We start from the raw sequence: 20,408 nt of genomic DNA, 5'->3' as shown, positions 1-20,408 counted from the left end.
GAAAAATCAATTATGTGATTTTGGGAAGTTTTTAGACGGAAGTTTGACGTAGAATTATTTGGAAAAAAACGTTTTTCAGGAAAGTCTAGACTAGATACCTTCCCAATTCGACCAAAAAAGAAGAATAAATACCTTCCCAATTCAACCCAAAAGAAAAAAGACTAGATACCTTCATTCAATACACGTCGTATAAAATGAATAAGAAAAACAAAAAGGGAAAGTATTTAGCATTCTTCTTTATGTATTTTGTTTCCTGTTTGATTTTAGCTTGCTTCTCACTAAATAAGATTTTTTTTTATTTTTAATTTTTTACATACAACCAATGTTGGGATAGGAGAATTTGAGTTGACCTCGAGTACAAAGATAATTGTTTTTAACCACTTGAACTTCAAACTCTCTATTAATTAAGATTTCCGTTTTGGCCTATAATTTTTGGGAGATTCACTATTATACCCAATATGGGGGCTCAAATTATAAAAATACCCTATATAAAATGGACTTTAGAAACACACCCAAAGCCCATTTACAACATAACAAAAAAACTTTTAACTTCTTATAAATTACAAAACTGCCATCAATTTCTTAAAACAAGCCTAACCCCAAAATCTCATAAAAATACCCAAAGCACTCAATAGGGTATCAAAGTAATTTAATAATCAATATTAAATTCAATAAGGCTAGCTATCATTTTTTGGGTTTTTTTTGGGTTTGTTTATAGGAATTCAATTGTGTAGGGTTTATTTATAATATTAGTGCTAGAAATGGGTATATCACTAAATATCTCATAATTTTTCACCATGAACTCGACAATTTTATATTAAGGTAATGTTAATACCAAACAACCCAAAAAGTTAGAACTGTAAATTTCAAAACCAGCAAGTCAAAATAATGTGTTTAAAAGGAGTTATTTGAGTAGATCACCCTCAATTCTTCCGTTCAAATCTGCAAATAAAGGATTCAAACTATTTAAAAAAAAAAAATTGACTAATTCACACGCAAATTGACAAGTGCAACAATCCGTCAAAATAGTAACAAAAAAAGGCCGTCAAAATAATAAGATAAATATGTAAAAAAGAAATATAAGGAGAAAAAGGCCCGTGAAGGAAATATTCAAAGATGGAAATTAATGCCCGGCCCAATCCACGTGTCTGCTTAATCCAAAGTCCGTATCATAACAGTTCCGTCATTCAAATTCTGCTTAATTTTCGATCTATCCGCCAATCTTCCCCTCCACATTAACCTCCTTTAAACCTCTCTCTCTCTCTCTCTCTCTCTCTCTCTCTCTCTCACACTCACTCTCACATCACCTTCTCAGCTACCTCGTGAGCTCTCTCTCTATCTCTCTTTCTCTTTCACCGTATCTGAAATCCATGGTTTTCCTTGAGAATGCTCAAATTGCTTACCTTCAAACCCTAGACTTCACCTTCCATATATAAATCAATCTATTTTTATTATAATTTCTCTGTATCAACTTTCTTTGTTTTGTTCAATTTGTATCGCGAATGGCGACCTCGGCGTTCAAATCAACGACGAAGCGGACGCCGATCGGAGCATCCAAGGCTCCGGCCGAAGACTCGGCTTCATCTAATCGGAAGTCGTCTCACCGGCGCTCTCGGAGCCTGAGCTGCTTCTCGCGCGGGTTACCGGAACGGACGCCGAAGGTTGAAGACTTCGATGAAAATCCGGCTCCCAAAGGAAGGTTCGTGAACACGGTCAGAGGCTCGGGCTTCCCGGAGATCAGCCTCGACGACCTCGCCATCGAGCTCTTCGACACCTCCGGCGACCGAGGCCGCTCCGTTGCGCGTGGTTCCGAAGCTACACCTGCTTCCAGCGCGTCGCAGAGAAGAGGGAGGTCGGTTTCGAGGCAGGGCTCGAGAGTAGGTGGTGGTGGTGATGTAAGGGGCAGTGCGAGTAATAATTCAGGTGGAGGAAGGGTAATTTCGGAAAGTAAGGGGAATTCGAGGCCAAGGCGATCGGTTTCTGTTGCTCGGTATCAGATGAGCGATTCCGAGGTGAGAATTGGTGTCTTTCTCCTTTTATTTTCCCTTTGCATTTAGATTTTTTTGTCATTTGAATGCACATAGTTAAAAACGTTTGGATAATAGATACTATTGCCTTATGTGCTTAAAAAATATGCTATTGCAAATTAGCATAACCTACTGCTCAGAGAACCTTGCAAACGACAATTTGAATGTGCAATGAAAGATCTTTTAGCCTCATTACATAGACTGTAATGCTATTCAACATTAGAGAGAATTGGGATTTATGACATTGATATAATATATTAATCCTGCACTGTTGAATTAAACGATTCATGTTAGCTATGTCAGATTAGAGAAATTCTCCAACTCATTTATTTGTTGCTTTATTTTGTATTCGGAATGGCAGAGTGATCTAGACCACAGCCAGAATCGCAGCACTGCTAAGTCAAAGAACTTAAGTAGTGCAAACAACCAGACACCCTTGTCCCGCAAGTCAACAGATTCAAATTATAGACAAGGATTGAGAAGATCTCTTAGCCAGAAAGATTTTAAGTGCCATGATGGTTACTCTGTAAGTCTTTCTCCATTTATTGTGGCCTATATTGTTTGAAATTTTGTCTATTATTATTTGAATTTGGTATCACTGAGTTGAAGTCTGGTATAAAAGAAGCTCCTGGACAGACCATTTCTAATGGTTGGGGTTGAACTTCTTGAACTTTGATATTTTCTTATTCTGTCATTTACTGTTTTCCCGTCAGAATAGTTTTCAGAAGTGAACTATGTTTTGAGATGATTTGTTTGGGCCTTTCAGAGCCAGTCTTCGGTTGTAACTGATGATGAGGGGAGGGATGCTTATTCCAACAAAAATGGGGTTGAGAAGACTATCCGAGCTGTGTATTCAGAGAAGAAGGTATATTTTTAAAACTTTATGTTATGAGAACCACCTCAGTTTAGTTCTTTTATCTTAGTCGTTTCTTTTTATTTTCTTGTCACCCCTTAGGCAGAGCACCCTGTTGGTAATGATGTTAAAAGTGGATTTTATGAAGCAATGCGGAAAGAACTTAGACATGCTGTGGAAGAGATTCGGACAGAACTTGAACTTGTCTGCATTATAGTGTTCTTACATCTTTGTTGCCGATTCATTTTATCTCTGTTCTGTGATTTTAGAATTTTCTGCTCCTGTCTTATGCTTCCTAAACTTGGTTCCTTTGTTATCTTATTCAGGCAAATGGGAAAACTAAACCCACTGTTTCAGCAGCTGGTGATTTACGTTCTGACAGCAAAGATGTACTTCAGGCAGTTTCTTCAATCAGGAAGAATTACTCTTCCAAATTGGAACAGGTATTAATAATCTTTATTATTCTACTTTGCACCATTTGAATTTGAAGAAGTTTGGCTACTGATTATCGGTTTTTACAGTCAGAAAAACGAAAACAAGATTTATTAGCTGAAATAGTACTGGAGGAACAACATAGTAGGGAGCTCTCTAAGATTGTCAAAGAATTGCTTCCTGAGCCAAACGACATTGTTGGTGCAGACAAACCATTACGAACCAGAAGGGTACCATTCTGTCTGATATACACTGCAGGATTTGCATGTTACTTTGTTTGTCGTAGAAATTATTAAATTTTTTTTTTTTCTGAGGGACTGGTAAGTTGATTCTGTGACTGTGTAAATAACTTCTGCATTTCACTTTTGCAGAGGAGTAATGACAGAGGTAGGGTTTCTAAGCGACTGACTGAGGAGGCAGAAAGATATATTGAGGACTTCATTTCAAATGTTGAAGACACAGATATATCATCGATTGATGGAGAAAGGAGTGATACAAGTTCGAGTATAGGCGGAATAACAAAGACCGAAACTTTTCAGAATCCAGCTATGTCGACTCCTCTTCCTGTTGCAATGGATGGGGTTGTACTGCCTTGGTTGCAGTGGGAGACTAGTAATGATGCTACTCCTATCGGATGCAAGAATAAGACCGAGCCACCAGGGATCCCAAGAATTCTACCATGGGATAATAGTGCTCAGGTAATACACGCTTGTTAACCATGCTTGTTAGAGTACTTCATAGCTCATCTTTGGATTATAAAGTCTAGTCCCTTTTGACTAGTATTGCATGCTTACTTTGTGAAGCTGATGACCTTACTATCATTATCTTCATTCATGGTTTTCTCTTCTTGTAATCTTGTCTCAATTTTCTTTAAAATTTGTTTTGCAGGGAGTGATCAGTGCGCAAGAGCAAAGTAATCAATCGGCTAGCAGCCGCGGAAGTTGGAGCCCTGGAATAATTGATGCCCTGTCAATTAACATCATGGAAGATGCAGGAAGTAAAACTGGAGGATCTGGTAGTTACGAGTGCCAATCACGCCTCAGTGGATCAACTGGTTCGTGCTTTGACATGGAAGAGTATCTCCAGCTTAAGAAGAATGATGATTTGCTCTTAGAAAGGTTGAAGCAACAACAGAGAATTAGTTCCGGTGGTCTCCTGCTATGTAATCGAATGCTTTTTTAGCACAATTTGTTTCTCTCAGGATGCTTTCACTCCGTTGTAAACCACAGTAATAACTTTGTATAGAATTTTCATTTTGATTTACTCAGTTGTTCAGGTGGCAATTGATTTCTAACCAACACAACGTTTGATTGCATCAGATAAACTACATAAGTGTTTTCAGTTTTGGATATAAAATTCCCGAATTTTGCAATAGATTCAGAGTTTTTGTTACGAATGTTAGGAACAATTGCCCACGTGATTAGTATACTTAGGTTTTACGTACCTACATTTCAGCGCGTGGGCGGCTGTCGAAAGTGGAACCTCTCCGGTGGTTGGCAACTCGCATTCTTGAATTCTTGAGAGAGGCATGTAAAGTGCACCAACAGGGGTTGACACCTCAGATTGTTTAATGCATATGACTAGAAAGAGATATACTTGCAACAAACACTTGGGTTAGGTCGTGCATCTCGTCTTCTAAAACAGTTTAGTTTCCGTCTTTGTTTCCTTTGAGGAAAGATCTTTGCCTAATAATTAATTATAATGCGGTCCTACATATTTCAAATCAAAATTCTCGATGGAAAAGGATTAATTACAAATATTAAGCACTTGACATCTGTCCCAAGACAGTCGTGATAAAAGATTTTGGAACAAGAATTTCAGTCGCACAATGACTCCATCCGAAGAAGTTTCAGTAAAAAACAATCAAGATTAACCGAATTTAATGGTGTGTTTCTTACAGTAAAAATCAAAAGGTTAAAATCAGACCTTTCAAAAATATATGAGCAATCAATCGGACGGCTAAAATTTGTTCAATCAATACGAAAGTCCAAATTAAGAAAGGAAACAAACTCAAGAGTCTCATAATCCAATTACGTATCTATCTCAATACGGAAAAAGGAGTTTATCTTGTGTTATCACTTATATATAGCTGCCATTGTGAACTGAACTTGTGATATTTGAACCTGAAAAAAGATGGAAAAAAGTCAAGAAACAAAAGATATCAATGACTGGCTTCCCATCACAAAATCAAGGAACGCAAACTGGTGGTACTCTGCTTTCCACAATGTCACTGCCATGGTTGGTGCTGGAGTGCTTGGCCTCCCCTATGCCATGTCTCAACTTGGATGGTAAGTAACCCACGCAAGCTTTCGTTACATTGTTTTCGTGTTCAATACGACGTTGTTTTGGGGTTTTTATTTATATACAAATGATATTACCACTTGACCTACAAGCTCTTTTGTTAAGCGTTACGGGTTTATAAAGGGTAATATTAGTACCAAAAAGAAAATATTGAAGGAAGATACTTTTCCCAGCTAATGAATTATGTGTTTGTTGTCATATTCATGTATATAGAATTTCAGAACGATAAAATTATACAATACTTTTACAGCAATTTACTGAATTGGATTTGGTGTATTATGGGTTTAAGCCACATGCTTTCACTAATATGTTCAAGATGACGATATTACGAGTGGTTTAATAAACCACTTGACCTACAAGCTGTTTTGATAAGCGTTACGGGTCTATAAAACATATTATTAGTACCAAAAAGAAAACATTGAAGGAAGATACTTTTCCCTGCTAATGAATTATGTGTTTGTTGTCATATTGATATGTAAAATTTCAGAATGATAGAATCATATATATACTTTTATAGCATTTTACTGAATTGCGTTTGGTGTATTAGGGGCCCTGGAGTTGCTGTGCTGGTTCTTTCATGGATTATTACTCTGTACACCTTATGGCAGATGGTAGAGATGCATGAAATTGTGCCAGGGAAGAGGTTTGATAGGTACCATGAGTTGGGGCAGCATGCCTTTGGAGAAAAGCTTGGGCTTTGGGTTGTGGTGCCCCAACAATTAATGGTTGAATGTGGAGTGTGCATAGTTTATATGATTACAGGTGGCAATTCCATCAAGAAGATTCATGATACTCTGTGCCCTAATTGCAAATCTATCAAAACCACCTACTTCATCATGATCTTTGCCTCTGTCCACTTTGTTCTCTCTCACCTCCCTAGCTTCAATTCCATAGCTGGTGTTTCTCTTGCTGCTGCTGTTATGTCCTTGAGGTACATATTTCTTTTTTCTTTTTTTAAGATATGGGCAACTGCTTTTGCTTGATGAATCTTTAAGTGAACATTAATTTCAATAAGGGTGCTTTTGCAAGTGCTTCTGTTAAAAGTGATTTTAGTTCATCAAACACTTTTATTAGGAGTGCTTTGTTGGAAACACATAAAGAAAATCATTAAAAATCCAGAAAAACCTCTTAAATAGGCCCCAAGATTCATCAAGAGAGCTTGTTCCAAGTGTTCTAGTGTTAAATTATAAAGTTCAAATTCCATCTCGCTACAAATTAATCTGCAGAATTTGGTTTTAGTCAATGTTGTTTTTAATTGTTAACTATTCCACAGCTACTCTACCATTGCTTGGACAGCTTCTGTGCACAAAGGGGTTGATCCAGAAGTGCAGTATGGTCCCAAGGCTTCAAGCACTGCAGGAAATGTGTTCAACTTCTTTAGTGCTTTGGGAAATGTAGCTTTTGCTTTTGCTGGGCACAACGTGGTTTTGGAGATTCAAGCAACAATTCCTTCTACACCAGAAAAGCCTTCCAAAAAACCCATGTGGAAGGGTGTGTTTATTGCTTATGTTGTGGTCGCATTGTGCTATTTCCCTGTTGCTATGATCGGTTACTGGGTGTTTGGAAACAACGTCGAAGATAACATCCTCATATCGTTGCAGAAGCCTCGTTGGCTTATAGCTCTTGCTAATTTCTTTGTTGTTATACATGTCATTGGAAGTTATCAGGTACAATACTTATTTAAATTTATCATCAGCATAAAAATTTTATTGATTTTTAATCGTCTTCTACTTCTTCTTCTTCTGTTTTCTTCATGGATAACAAGTTTTGGTAATGCATTCATGTAGGTCTTTGCAATGCCAGTGTTTGACATGCTGGAATCATTTCTAGTAACAATGATGAAATTCAAGCCATCTATGTCACTTCGCTTCCTAACACGAACAGCATTTGTTGGTAATTAGCATTTCCCCGTCTTTTTACTTAATCCCTGCATTCTAACATTGTTAGAGATGCGATCAACAACGTGTAGTTTCATTTATTAACCATTGATACTCATATTTCCGAATGCAGCATTCACCTTGTTCATCGGAATCACATTCCCTTTCTTTGGTGGGCTTCTCAGTTTCTTTGGAGGATTTGCTTTTGCTCCCACAACATACTTTGTAAGGAACCATATATATATGATCATACTGCATTAGTTTCTTAAACAGCAAGAGGTCCTGCAATTCCCATGTAAATTAAAACATATAAACTTTTCTTCTTTTTATTGTATTGCAGCTCCCTTGCGTCATGTGGCTTGTCATGTACAAACCAAAGAAGTTTGGCCTTTCTTGGTGGGCTAATTGGGTAAGCTTTCAAGAAATTGAAGTTCAACTTTTTTGTTTGCGTGTCTTCTTTTCTTCCTTCCATTTTTACAGCTACTAATTTGATGCTGTTTTTTTGTTTTTTGGTTTCAAATGATAGCTCTGCATCATAGTTGGAGTGTTATTGATGGTTTTATCTCCAATCGGCGCATTGAAGAACATCATACTTCAAGCCAAGGATTTCAAATTCTACTCTTGATTCTTGACAAGTTGCAAGAAGGGAGAATCCAAGTTCAAATTTACATAACAGATTTTGTAATTAGTTTATGACTGATGTGATGAGATAGGTTACAGCCATGGCTGATGGGTTAGCTATTATCCTTCTACTTGTTTTTAGGGTTTAGGGTTAGCTATTATCTCTCTGCATATCCTTTTACTTGTTTTTAATAATAGGACCTCCTTTGTTTATTCAGTAGATGATGTTCATAGCTTGCTTGTTTGCTGGACATGCACACAGAGAGAGAGAGAGACTCAATCTAAATATCAGTCTATCTTTCAATTATTGGTTTTCAATCAGTTACTGGATTTTCCAAATATCAAATGCATGATCTAAAAATATAATACTACATTTATCATACTTATGTTCATATAATCACTGCCATACATCAACTAAAGTTCACAAATTTTTGGTATTGCTGATGATATAGTCATGTGAACTTTCATGTAAAACGTGGATAAATGCCTAAAATCTGTGAGATTATCACAAATAGAAAATAATTGTATCATAAACCGTGCTACATATATGTATACTCATGTAAACAACTGACCGTAACATTCTTCTTGCACCCATATCTAAAACGATTAGCCCATGTAAGCCCCGCTTATATTAGTTAGACGCACTTCTATTAAAGCTGTGATGCAAAAATAGATTGTCAACTGAAAAAATAGCATAATGAGATTTTTTATTTTATAACTATTTTTAAAAAAATAAATTAAGACAAAGAAAAATAAAAAAAATTTAAATAATAGAAAAAATAAAAAAGAAATTACTTTATCCACTCAACAAATCCAAAAGAACAGTCTCTCACTCTGAGCTTCGACTCTCACATGCACTCCCTCCTCAGTCACTCTCACAGCAATGCAAGTCCTCCAAACCCCTCACCAATTCTTCACATTCCCTAAAACCCTAAACCCTAACCCCAAGCCCCACCCCAAGCAGCTCCACCACCACCTCCAATGGCGTCCCCTTAGCTTCTCCAAACCCAAGGCCCTTAGCTCAGACGAGTTCCCAGTCGACGAGACCTTCCTCGAGAACTTCGGCCCAAAAGACAAAGAAACCGAAGACGAAGCCCGAAAGCGCAACTGGGTCGAGCGCGGGTGGGCCCCATGGGAGGAGGTCCTCACGCCCGAGGCCGATTTCGCGCGAAAAAGCTTGAACGAAGGCGAAGAAGTCGCTCTCCAATCCCCAGAGGCCATCGAGGCCTTCAAAATGCTCAGACCGAGTTACCGCAAGAAGAAAATGGAGGAAATGGGCCTAACCGAAGACGACTATTATCGCAAACAGTTCGAGATCAAAGGCAACATACCGGAGCCGTTGAAGACGGTTTGGGCCGCCCCGCTGGTCGTCCGACACGTGCCACCGAGGGATTGGCCGCCGAGGGATTGGGAGGTTGATAAGAAGGAGCTAGAGTATATAAGAGAAGCGCATAAGTTGCAGGCAGTGAGGGTTGGATTGGAGGAATTGGAGAGAGAGGCGACGACGGAGACTAATGATTTGTGTTTGGATAGGTATAAGGTGTTCTTGAAGCAGTACAAGGAATGGGTCGCTGCGAATAAGGATCGATTGGAAGAGGAGTCGTATAAGGTCTGCAAAGATTAAAGCTTTTTATCTCATTGCGTTTTTTGGTTATTTGTTGTTGTTAATTCGTTACCTATTGCATTATTTGTTTTTGAATTTCTTGGCTCAAGTTTGTCTTAAGCACATTTGAGTATAAAATTGGAAACTTGGTGAAAAAATTATTAATTGGAATGAATTAATTCTTTAAGTTCGATAATTAGTAATTAGTTGAATTTGGCCATAAATTATGCTTCTTCTTTTCTTCAATGACATACAGTATGACCAAGATTACCATCCGGGTAGGAGGAAGAGAGGCAAGGACTACAAAGAGGGCATGGTATGATGGCTTTGTGATCTTTCGTTTTGTTCCCCCCTCCCCTCCCCCTCCATTTTGGTTTTACTTGAATTACCCAAACATGTTGACATTGGTCTTCATTTTTCTGTGCAGTATGAACTTCCATTTTATTATCCCGGACAGGTAAGTAATTTACTTTATTTATAGCGTTTCTGGAAGTGAACTTTTAAATCTCACCCAAAGAATGTTGAGATGATGAATTATGTTTCATTTACACGTAGAATGCTATGTTGTATAGACCATTTTCATTATTAGATCCATTAGTCCAGAATTCTTAAAAGTAAGAACTGTAAGTGGTGTGTCTTTGGTAATATAATGGTTGATGACACAGTGGAAAATGCTAATGCAGATTTGTGAAGGAAAAGTGACAGCTATACATCTATATCAAGGAGCATTTGTGGACATTGGAGGTGTATATGATGGGTAATTATCATTTTTATGCTTGTCCTGTTTAGTGTTACTGAAGTGTTTTTGTAACTGGACGTGCTATATTCATTGCTGGAAGTCTTATCTTCCACTTCCATTTTCAGCTAATAATATACAGTGACAATAAATTGGAAAGACAAAAAAAATGTTTTTACCAGAGTGTGTACTTCAATGCAAATTTTCCTGCTAGATTCATGTGTGTTGATGTCTGTCAGTTGGGTCCCTATAAAAAATAATGATTGGTACTGGATCCGTCATCACATAAAAGTTGGTATGCCTGTCATTGTTGAAATTCTGGTGAGTTCTGCGCTTCAGTTTCTCTATTTCTATTATTTATTTACTTTCGTATCCTATTTTTCATGGCACATTGCTACTTACTACTGCTGATTGAGCTTTGTTACATTTCTTGTGGGTTTTTTCTTACTAAATTTTTGTATTGCAGGCAAAGCGAGATCCGTACCGTTTTCGGTTTCCTATTGAAATGCGTTTTGTCTATCCTAACATAGACCATTTGATGTATGTCTTTCTATACTCACAGACTTACAGCTTTCCTCCACCTTCCAATTCTGTTTTTGCATGCTTCTAGTTTCAGTTTCTCTTCAGTCTTATTTGCTTCTTAAAATCTAAATTTCCATCGACACTTCCAGATTCAACAGATTTGACTTTTCGCCAATATTTCATCGTGATGAGGATACTAATCCAGATGAATTGCGGGTGTGTGCTTTTCCTCTAACATTCCACTTTTTGTACCTTTCTCCTAGATCAATTATAACTTCAGTTTCTTACCTTCAGTCATTTTCTTACAGTTCAGCACTCTATGAGCATTTAGGTCTTAGTATTTATATCAGCATATGCTTATGCTTTTGATCTGGCTTGTTTCACTTTTTAGCGTGATTGTGGAAGACCTCCTGTACCCAGGAAGGATCCAAAAGACAAACCAGTAGAGGAACCTTTATTGTCAAATCACCCTTATGTTGATAAGGTAAATCTTTGATATCTGAAATGTTGTTATGTTGCCCTTCAATTTATTTTGACTTTCCACTTTGACCACTATAGCCATTTGACTTTCATTATTGTCTTGATGCAGTTGTGGCAGATACATGTTGCTGAACAGATGATTTTGAATGATTTGGAGGCTAATCCGGAGAAATACAAAGGCAAAAAACTATCAGAGTTGACTGATACTGAAGAGTTCAATGAAGAAAATAGTGTTGAATATACAAAAGCCTATTATAAGAAAACCTTGATACCAAAAGTGATTCTGGTGAGCATTTCTCCTGTGACGTTGTATATTGTTAGATGAATCTATGATATGGCATTTACTTACTGTTCTTCATATTTGTTTGCAGAAAACTAGCGTTAAAGAACTCGACTTGGAGGCTGCCTTTGCTGAGCGCGAGGTCAGCTGTTCCCCTGCCTGTTGCATTTATATTCTTGTATTATCTTTGTTCAAGCACTGTATTGAATATTATCTATACTTTTTGTCATGGTTTTTTTTTTTTTTTCCAGTTTTTCTTTGATGGTTGATGTGAAGATGGGACTGTTGTGTCTTTTCTTTGATGAATATTGTCATGCACTGTCACACTTAATCTATCTGTTTCTGATACTTATGTTATGTGTCTTCCATCCATTTTCCACTTATTAAAATGCATTTTTCTGAATATTGATTCTTATATGCTATTGTTTGTTCTAACTTAATATGAAATAAATGCCTGGCTCCCAAACAGTTTTTATAGTTTGGTCGCCATTGATGGTTTTAAAAATGTATGGAGGTTCTGTAGGTTTGATATATAATATTTTCTGAAATTTAAAATGCTGTGGCCAGCCAGCGATGTATTACCCTCAGATGTTGTGAGTGCATGGGATGCATGTATTTGCTCTGACCATAAGAATCTTAGCTGAGAAAAGAATGCTATCCCTTTTTGTGATTTGTTTTTATTATTTTCCTGCAGCTACGCAACAGACTAAGAAGGGAAGCAAAAGAGAGAGGAGAGGAATACAGAGTTACTAATATGAGACGTAATGATGAAATGGATGAGTATGACTTTTTACATTGGCGCAGATCCTTTGAGGAAACAGAAGCTCTGATCAGAGACACAAGCTGGTATTGCCCTCGGTGTTCCTATATTTTTTTTACTTTATGTCAGAAATTTACAATCATTTAGGTTTTGGGTACTCCCCCATTGTGGATATTCAATATCAAATGTGTTTTTCTGACTTGACCCTCATGAAATTTCTTGTTTTATTTACTCTAAATTGGGGAGTGAATTGTCCCAAAGTATTTAATTACATAGTCAAACTTTAGCATAGAGGAACCGATGGTCGCCTCGCCTGTGATAAGCGGGTCAGTCACATTATCATGGTTTTGATTCCATAATATGATAAATGCAATTAGACTGGTAATCCCGCAATGTCGTGTGACTTTGCATCATATTAACTCTCTTCTGGGCTGCCCGATTATGATTTTGAATCTCACTTTTGTCTTCTCTCACACAAACCATGCACATACTAACACATGCACACCCACACGGAAGCTGTATGCAGTAACTGTTATGATTTTCTCTGCAGCCGCAAAGCTCTTGGTCTACCACTTGAAGAGCCAGGAAGGTATGTGGAATCCAGTTACTTTGGGAAGGATCAATATGACCCGGCAAACCCTCTGTATCGGTATGACTACTGGGGAGAACCAAAGAACTCAGAGAAGAGCAAGCAAGAGCGGCTGACAGATGCTCATAACAAAGCTATTGTGGGAAAGAGCACTGTTTGGTATGAAATGTCATATGACGATTGCATCAAGCAACGAATGCAAAGAGAAGCTAAGGGAATAAAACCAAGAGAAATCGATGAAGAAGATTCAAGCGGAGAAGACGATGATGACGACGATGACTTTGATTTCAGCTTCTTAAATGAAACCAAGGTTGATTTGTCGGACCAGCCTCATGTTAATGGCACCGAATCTTCAAGAATTTCAGATGAAGGCATGTTTGAGGAAGAAGGTCTATAACTGGTACATGGCTAAGGTGGAACAATGTTATCTGTACAGTAGTTGGTATAAAAGAGAGAAGCAGAGTTGCCCGCGGCTAATCCCATTTTTGTTGCTAGGAGATATAGCATATACAGCATACAGTTTCCCAATCTTGTGAGGAATCAGGTTGGGGTCCTGTTAAATGCCGTTCATTTCCTGTAACCCAAAATTTAAAATTACGGAAAATGTGAAGGACAAGGGGAAGAAACAGCAAAAGTTTATGTTGGGAATTACAAATATGTTCCTTTTTCTTTGATGGATTCTTTAGTAGTTAGTCGTAACCATTTGATTGGAACTTTGAAGCAATAGGCTTAAGATTTTCTACCACCACACAAAGAATAACAAGAGGCTACATGCGCAAACCATATAAACGATGGGTTGGGATATTAAATACGCAGCCTGAAAATTTCAGCTAGTACAGTACACAGAAATAATTCCTATCAAATCTCTTTTCTCTCTCACTGATCACAAGTGTCAGACTTCGATCTAGTTTTAGTTGTGGATCTTGAACTAATCTTGAACCTTACTAGTAGAAGTCGAACCTTTCTTTGACATGCCAAAGTCTATCTCAATACCACCACAATATTTCATTAAGGCTTTGCGGAAATATTCACTATAATAACTATCACTCCCCTCAAAAAGCGTTGCCTGCGGTTAAAAAAAGAGAATCAGATTTTCATTCAAAATTTAAATCCAGATCAGCCATGTTGAGCAACAAATAATAGCAATGCATCAATCACACCAAGCAAGCGTTGTTTATTTTTTTATTTTTTTTATTTGTAGTGAGTAGAATGCAGGTATGTACCTCAACGGCAAGCTCAACCCATGCGTTGCAGTCAGGTACCTCAGGATCAGCATCCTTGTTATCCTTTGGAAATTCAGTTTTGTGAAAATCTGAACAACCTTACGAACTCCGTCTGGGTATTTCACCACAACCTCAAGAGGGCAACTAGGACCTGATTCCATTAATATATAGCAACATTATATTAGATTTCAATATTAGCTTGTTATTATGTATAGATAGAGATATTGATGTCAGCAGCATAACCATATGAAAACCTAAACTAATTAATTAATGTGGCCGTTTGATAACCATTTTAATTTTTTTTTTTTTTTTTTAATGCTGAGTATAGAGGAAAATGAGAGTGAGGATGAGTTGAGCGAGAGATGAAAGGAAGGAGTAACAAAAGGGAAAACAAAATCTTGAAAGTGAAAATAAATATAATTTTAAATAGATTTCAGTTTTCAGTTTTTGTTATTCCTCCCTCCCATCATCTCCTCTTTTTCCTCTATACTCATGGCACAAAAAAATGAAAACTAAAAACGAAAATTAAAATGGTTATCAAACGGGCCTAATGTGTAATAACCCAAATAAAAAATTCATAAATTAAGGAATATTTTATTTTGCGAAAAGACAATTTTGCCCTCATAATATTTTATTAAGAAAAAGGTGACTTTTTGATCGAGAAGGAATTTGACAATTCCGCTTGCACCATTGCGTAGAGCGGGGTGAAACGAGTTCATAGACATGTAGTGGGCCCAAATCGGAGTTGTAATGAAAAAGTTATGGTCAAAAGAGTCTCAGTGGCATAACCGTAAATATTTCGAAGTTGAATCTATAAAACCAGCCAGCCCTTTCTCCTCTCGCCCGAAAACTGGCCGCCACCTTCCAGAGCTCGCTGGCGCCGCCTCAGGGCACCACCGGCTACGGGAACGGTGGCGTTCGAACGCCATCGAGTCATCTTCCTTCGCCGATCGATCCCACGCCCGCCGACAACCTGTGCTGGCTGGAAACTGCGAAAGAACGACAGGAACTCACCGAAACTTCAAGGCCGCCGATCTCCCTCCTCCGGCAACCATTTCCGTCGACCCAGGTATGGATCTTGAACCTCTCGAGCTGTTCTAGCTGCCTGTTGGGTCGGATTAGATCGATTTGTAGTGTAGCAATCGAATTTTTGAGATTGAAGTTTCAGCCAATTTTCGGCCACTTCTAGCCACTTTTTGGGGTAGGTCCAAGAACAAAAGTGGCTCCAAATATGGTGTTTTACCTAGGGTAGGAGTTTGGAGCCGTGGTTTGAAGTTTTTCCGGCGAGCCGAAATCGCTTTAGACACCCATCGCTGCCGGCGCGTGCTGGGGTGCGTGGGTGAGGGTAGTGCAGTGGCACTGTGTCTTGTTGCGACCCTTGTGTTGTCACGAGCGCGTAGGATTTCGCAGATCTTAATTTGGATTCCGTTTGAGCCCCGAACGGATTTTCCATATTGTGCGCTTTCCGGGTTCAATATTACCGAACCGTTGGATCGAGCTCAATTTCGGATATGTTGTTCCAAATAATTTCAGGACCGTGTAGGATTCGACGGATTGTGAATCGGAGTTCCGGATACTCCTAAATCGCAAACCCTGGGGCTAGGGTTTGGAAATTGTATAATTTCACGATCGTGGTCAATCCGATCGTCAGTTTCAGACCAAATTACAGGATATGGTTCCTTAAACGTGAGGAACTTAGAGGAACTCTCATATTGGTCATTGGAGGTCGTGGACCCCACGGGGTTCCGTATTGACCAAGGTGGAAGTTTATCGCTTAGTAAAGTCTCGAGTCTTTTCAGACGATGTTAAACATCTAAAATGCCTAAGTGGGCAGAAAAATGACCTTAAAGTTAGTGCACGCACTTTTAGAGTCGGGGGACAGGGTTTTACTTAAACATCTTATACCGAGCAATTTTATTAATTAAATATTCCTGATGATTTACCCAGGCATCCGTGACCAGGCAGACCTGCAGAAGAGACCTACAGGAGGCCTAGCTAGCTCGGACCAGGAGTGAGTGGACTTTCTTCCATAAATGATTTTATATAAATGAATTATATAAATGATTTTATATAAATGAGTTTATATAAATGATTTTATATAAATGAGTTTATATAAATGATTTTATATTGATTTTATATAAATAAGTTTATATGAATGAATTTCATTATTTGAATTTGAATAAGTTTTATGGAATGTTTTCCGAGCATGATTTATGCCGTAAAATATCTTTATTCCTATGCTGCTTAGTTGAGCATGCTAAAAAGTGATAGAAAGCAGAGTTGAGACTTGTATCAGATAAAATAGCAGCACAGCTTTATATTTAACAAAACTCAGTTATTTCTCAGATTTTCCAAAAATAGTTTATTTTAAGACCACCATGTACCCAGTTATGGTGATTACCCTCAGTTAGACCGATGTCTACGGACATCCAGTCTATTTTCAGTTCTATCAGTGCACTTGACATTGCCTCACGAGTTTCGGGGACGCTCGGACCGTGAGTGCCAGATTTGCGGCTCGGCTGACTTGGTGTCCCGAGACCTGCCAGGATTTGCGGCTCGGCTGACTTTGTGTCCCCGAGACCTGCCAGGATTGCGGATCAGGCTGACTACGGTCCCCTGAATCCTGCTAGAGCGGCTCGAGTCGACTTTGTGTCACCGAGACCTGCCAGCGGATCAGGCTGACTATAGTCCCCTGTATCCTGCCAGGATTTGCGGCTCGGATAGACTGCGTGTCGCCGAGACCTGCCAGGGGAATTGACGGAATTACAGGGGTACATCCGAGTGGTAGTTTTGATTGATTACAGTGTTTTGACTAAAGTTTGCTTTTATGCAGGCTTGATTTCAGTACTTTCATGCAAATTTTGGATTTCAGTGCTTTTATGCAAGGATTAATTACGGTGATTTTATGCAAGTTTTCTCGACATTGAATATGTTTTATATTATCTATATATGTGTGAATGCTTTACATTTAGCATATTTCAAGCGCACTTTACATATCCAGCTTTTATTACTATTATTTTACAGTGGGGGTTATTATGTTCGCAAATTATTTTCTGGAACCCTATTTTTGTCCACTCACACTTTCAATTGTTTTGCGCCCCCAGGCTGTAGCGTGCACAAGACATCCACCACCGGGCCATCTTGACTTCCGCGCCTTCTGGATTAAAAGTGATGGTATGTAAACCAGTTAAGTGATCCGTAGATTATCAAAATTGCTCTGATACATTGCCCTAGAGCGAGAATGGAACTTTTGGCTTGTTTATTGAAGTGCTGGCTGTTGGTTGTTTGGACAATTATGCTCGTTTTGACAGGTGTAAGTTTTGGGATTGAACGAAATATAGGGGAGACTCTGCCGAAATTTCGGTAGAAGTCAAAGTCAAAATTTAAGAAAAAGGGAAAATAGGTCTTTTGTGCCCGACATTTGCCAAGTGTTGGACACGCACCGGGTTCGACTCGAATTCCAAAGCGGAATTTGATTCGGGTCCTGTTAATTTGGTATCAGAGCAAGGTTTCACTTCCTGTAGACTTTGCACTTTGTGCATTCTCGTTTTCTTTTCAAATCCGCGTCCGTGACAGGACAGATGGGCCTTAATGGTGGTGGTGTCCGTAGGAAAACTAGACAGTTGTGCCGACGTAAGGGGATGGGATCCCCAAATTGGGCATGACTTGCATCAGTATCTGAACCGGTAGAGTAATCTTTCATTAGAGGCTCGTTAGAAGCCGTATCTATTATACCTAGTACACAGGGAGATCCTATTGTCCAGTAGACTTTGGAGCTGTTAGCTCAGGCTTTAGCCAAGATTAAGTAACCCAGAGATTCATCCGTAAGAGGGCTACAAATCTTGATGAATGGTAGTACCCAGCAGTAAATGAGGAATGGATTGAAAGGAATGGAGCAGATCATGGAGGTCATGGCTGTTCCACAGAATAGTAGGGTATTGGTGGGACTCGGTTAAAAGGCGATACCGGAATCTTTAATCATTACGTGGCAAGTGGTTAAGACTGCATTTGATAGTGAGCACTATCCATGAGCCTACCAGATTGTGTTGATGCAAGAGCTTTTACAGTTAGATAGAGGATAATGACTAGATCAGAATATAAGAAAAAGGTTCCAACCGTTTAAGTATTGTGTTCCACTAGTAAAGATTGGAAGTAAGAGGTATCACCTGGTTCCGATGGGGTTAAAGGCCTCCATCCGAGATATTGTGATCAGTTAGTGGTTGATTAACTTTGGTGATGTGGTGATGTCTGCCCCAGTCGGATAATGGGCAGACTACGGAGTGAACTCCGTACATAGCATTTCGATATAGGTGATACTAGTCAGGGCGTGTCTAAGAGAAGTAACTACAGTGGTACTTACAGTTCTTAAGATGAGGTCCAAAGTCCACAATAACATACAGTGGTAGTTTAGATATTCGGTTTTACTCAACTATATTTTACAATGGGGGGTTAGTATATTCTTAGAATATTTTATGAACCTTTATTTTTGTCCACTCACATTTTCAAATGTTTTGCGCCCCCAGGCTGTATTGTGCACAAGAAATCCACCACCGGGCCATCTTGCCTTCCGCGCCTCCTTGTTACAGAAGTGTTGGTTTGTAAAAAGTTTCACTTCTCTGTAAACTATTAGGATTGCTCTGATATATTGCCCTAGAGTGAGATTGGAACTTTTGGCATGTATATTGAAGTGCTGGCAGTTAGTTGTGTGACCAAATGACATATGTGCAGCGATAGAAAACTACTTCATATCTTAAGATGAGGCCCAAAGTCCCCATGGATTTTTCTATCACGGGCACATTACGAAGGGAAAAAAAAAAAAAAGCGTTTTGTGCCACAAAAACTTGTTAACATATAAACATTTTAGACCAATTGACATATAATGTGGACAGATCTCTACAAGTTTACAGAGAAGCCCATCAAGGGTGAGACATTTAAGCAACTTGCCCAAGGTAAACTTTCACGCATCTCATCAATCAACCACCTCTTCATGAAAGTAAGAATGAAAAAACAGTAACGATTACTACCAAAGAACTACCTGTAATCTAAAGAAGGGAATCACTGATATTGGAATAGGATCAAATTCAGCAAAAATCTGCTAATGTAACCACAAATAAATTTGAAACTCCATTACAATCTAAGCAGTTTCACTTAAGTTTAATGAATCCGATGCAACTAACTTCAAAACGACACAAAAATTCACAATTAAGCTAAAGGTAAGGCTAAGGCACTTAATGCTCGACTGAATGTAATGCTAAAACGACCACGTATCGTGAACCTGTAAGAAGTGAGAGTACCGAAGGCGATGTCATGGCGTCGCTAATAAGGCCCGGGTTAACGGTTGTGTAGAGTCATGGCGGGGTCGTCGGAGGTGACGACGGTCGCAGCCGTTCCGCCGCCGATGAGCGCGGTCGCCGACAAAAAGAGCTTCGTTCGAGCTCCCCGATGCCGTGTTGCTATTTTGCTATAATCCGCGGTTTGGTTTGGTTGATTTTGGTAAGGCCACCATTGGGGATGGCCAAAGTCATTCCAGTGATTATAATTTAAATAATTTAAAACAAAAACAGAGTGAAAATCATTTAAACAGAGTGTAAAATGCAAATTTTTGTGACTATTCTCCATGACTCACTCACTCACTGATTACAGTATTCTTCGTGTTCGAAAGAAAAAAAAAAAAAAACAGACCGATTACACTACTGTTCATTCTTCATAACCTCTTTTTTTTTCCTATATTTTTTGTCATTTCTAAAATTCTTCCACGATTAACCTCCAAATATGTCATGAAGCTTTTCCAAAAGCTTCTCGAGAATTCCACCTTCTCCGGCCCCCTCTGTCGCACCAGCGCCGTTTCCTCCTTCATCACCAGCAACAACTCCACCATCTGGCTTCCCATTACTAGGAACATTGCCACCTTCAGATTGCTTCCCATTATGGCCGCCACCGTTAGCTCCTTCACAGTTGGGTTTCGCAAAACCTCCATTACCATTCTCTGGTTTCTTAGCATCCTCGCCTCCGTTAGCTCCTTCACGGCTGGGTTTCGCAACACCTCCATTACCATTCTCTGGTTTCTTAGCATCCTCGCCTTCGTTAGCTTTTCACGGCTGGGG

At 38.8% G+C, this 20,408-nt stretch overlaps 3 protein-coding genes and 1 long non-coding RNA gene across 7 annotated transcripts; 3 read left to right on the top strand and 1 right to left on the bottom strand.

Annotated features, from left to right (window-relative positions):
- Window positions 1–1,222: 1,222 nt before the first annotated feature.
- LOC117627739 lies at window positions 1,223–4,686 on the top strand. Of its 3 annotated transcripts, XM_034359966.1 has the most exons (8): window positions 1,224–2,012; window positions 2,389–2,553; window positions 2,794–2,892; window positions 2,983–3,084; window positions 3,207–3,323; window positions 3,402–3,542; window positions 3,684–4,010; window positions 4,201–4,686. In XM_034359966.1, exons 1-8 carry the CDS (start codon window positions 1,503–1,505, stop codon window positions 4,492–4,494), a joined length of 1,755 nt encoding a protein of 584 aa, XP_034215857.1. In that variant the 5' UTR covers window positions 1,224–1,502; the 3' UTR covers window positions 4,495–4,686. The 3 variants fall into 3 exon arrangements, with proteins under 3 accessions (XP_034215859.1, XP_034215858.1, XP_034215857.1); XM_034359968.1 differs by lacking the exon at window positions 2,389–2,553 and having other exon boundaries at window positions 1,223–2,012; XM_034359967.1 differs by lacking the exon at window positions 2,983–3,084 and having other exon boundaries at window positions 1,223–2,012.
- A 759-nt stretch (window positions 4,687–5,445) lies between these two features.
- Window positions 5,446–8,363, top strand: LOC117627740 (lysine histidine transporter 1-like). The gene is made up of 7 exons (XM_034359969.1): window positions 5,446–5,600; window positions 6,161–6,544; window positions 6,887–7,280; window positions 7,401–7,506; window positions 7,624–7,715; window positions 7,831–7,899; window positions 8,017–8,363. The coding sequence occupies exons 1-7, from the start codon at window positions 5,446–5,448 to the stop codon at window positions 8,113–8,115; spliced, it is 1,299 nt and encodes a 432-aa protein (XP_034215860.1). The 3' UTR covers window positions 8,116–8,363.
- A 559-nt stretch (window positions 8,364–8,922) lies between these two features.
- On the top strand, window positions 8,923–13,755 carry LOC117628413 (protein PLASTID TRANSCRIPTIONALLY ACTIVE 10-like). Of its 2 annotated transcripts, XM_034360868.1 has the most exons (12): window positions 8,923–9,720; window positions 9,971–10,030; window positions 10,142–10,171; window positions 10,398–10,471; window positions 10,690–10,771; window positions 10,917–10,990; window positions 11,122–11,188; window positions 11,364–11,456; window positions 11,562–11,738; window positions 11,824–11,874; window positions 12,427–12,578; window positions 13,043–13,755. In XM_034360868.1, the coding sequence occupies exons 1-12, from the start codon at window positions 8,995–8,997 to the stop codon at window positions 13,476–13,478; spliced, it is 2,022 nt and encodes a 673-aa protein (XP_034216759.1). In that variant the 5' UTR covers window positions 8,923–8,994; the 3' UTR covers window positions 13,479–13,755. The 2 variants fall into 2 exon arrangements, with proteins under 2 accessions (XP_034216759.1, XP_034216760.1); XM_034360869.1 differs by lacking the exons at window positions 9,971–10,030; window positions 10,142–10,171 and having other exon boundaries at window positions 8,937–9,720.
- Window positions 13,756–13,838: 83 nt separating this feature from the next.
- LOC117628414 lies at window positions 13,839–14,773 on the bottom strand. The gene is made up of 2 exons (XR_004585950.1): window positions 14,305–14,773; window positions 13,839–14,147 (listed from the first exon to the last, which is right to left on the bottom strand). It is a non-coding gene; the product is annotated as an uncharacterized LOC117628414 (long non-coding RNA).
- Window positions 14,774–20,408: the final 5,635 nt, after the last annotated feature.

The sequence above is a fragment of the Prunus dulcis genome, chromosome 5, assembly GCF_902201215.1.
Source record: "Prunus dulcis chromosome 5, ALMONDv2, whole genome shotgun sequence".
Lineage (NCBI taxonomy): Eukaryota > Viridiplantae > Streptophyta > Magnoliopsida > Rosales > Rosaceae > Prunus > Prunus dulcis.
The sequence above is the reverse complement of the archived record's forward strand: the minus strand, read 5'-3'. Positions and strand labels throughout refer to the sequence as shown.

What these genes read in the sequence shown, in the direction of transcription:
- LOC117628413 (XM_034360868.1), top strand. Translation starts at nt 8,995, where the DNA reads ATGCAAGTCCTCCAAACCCCTCACCAATTCTTCACATTCCCTAAAACC. An exon ending in CTAATCCAGATGAATTGCGG is followed by an intron (nt 11,189 to 11,363) that starts GTGTGTGCTTTT and finishes TTCACTTTTTAG; the next exon opens with CGTGATTGTGGAAGACCTCC. An exon ending in TGATACCAAAAGTGATTCTG is followed by an intron (nt 11,739 to 11,823) that starts GTGAGCATTTCT and finishes ATTTGTTTGCAG; the next exon opens with AAAACTAGCGTTAAAGAACT.
- LOC117627740 (XM_034359969.1), top strand. Translation starts at nt 5,446, where the DNA reads ATGGAAAAAAGTCAAGAAACAAAAGATATCAATGACTGGCTTCCCATC. An exon ending in AACACGAACAGCATTTGTTG is followed by an intron (nt 7,507 to 7,623) that starts GTAATTAGCATT and finishes TTCCGAATGCAG; the next exon opens with CATTCACCTTGTTCATCGGA. An exon ending in TTGCTCCCACAACATACTTT is followed by an intron (nt 7,716 to 7,830) that starts GTAAGGAACCAT and finishes ATTGTATTGCAG; the next exon opens with CTCCCTTGCGTCATGTGGCT.
- LOC117627739 (XM_034359966.1), top strand. Translation starts at nt 1,503, where the DNA reads ATGGCGACCTCGGCGTTCAAATCAACGACGAAGCGGACGCCGATCGGA. An exon ending in TTCGGACAGAACTTGAACTT is followed by an intron (nt 3,085 to 3,206) that starts GTCTGCATTATA and finishes TATCTTATTCAG; the next exon opens with GCAAATGGGAAAACTAAACC. An exon ending in AACCATTACGAACCAGAAGG is followed by an intron (nt 3,543 to 3,683) that starts GTACCATTCTGT and finishes TCACTTTTGCAG; the next exon opens with AGGAGTAATGACAGAGGTAG.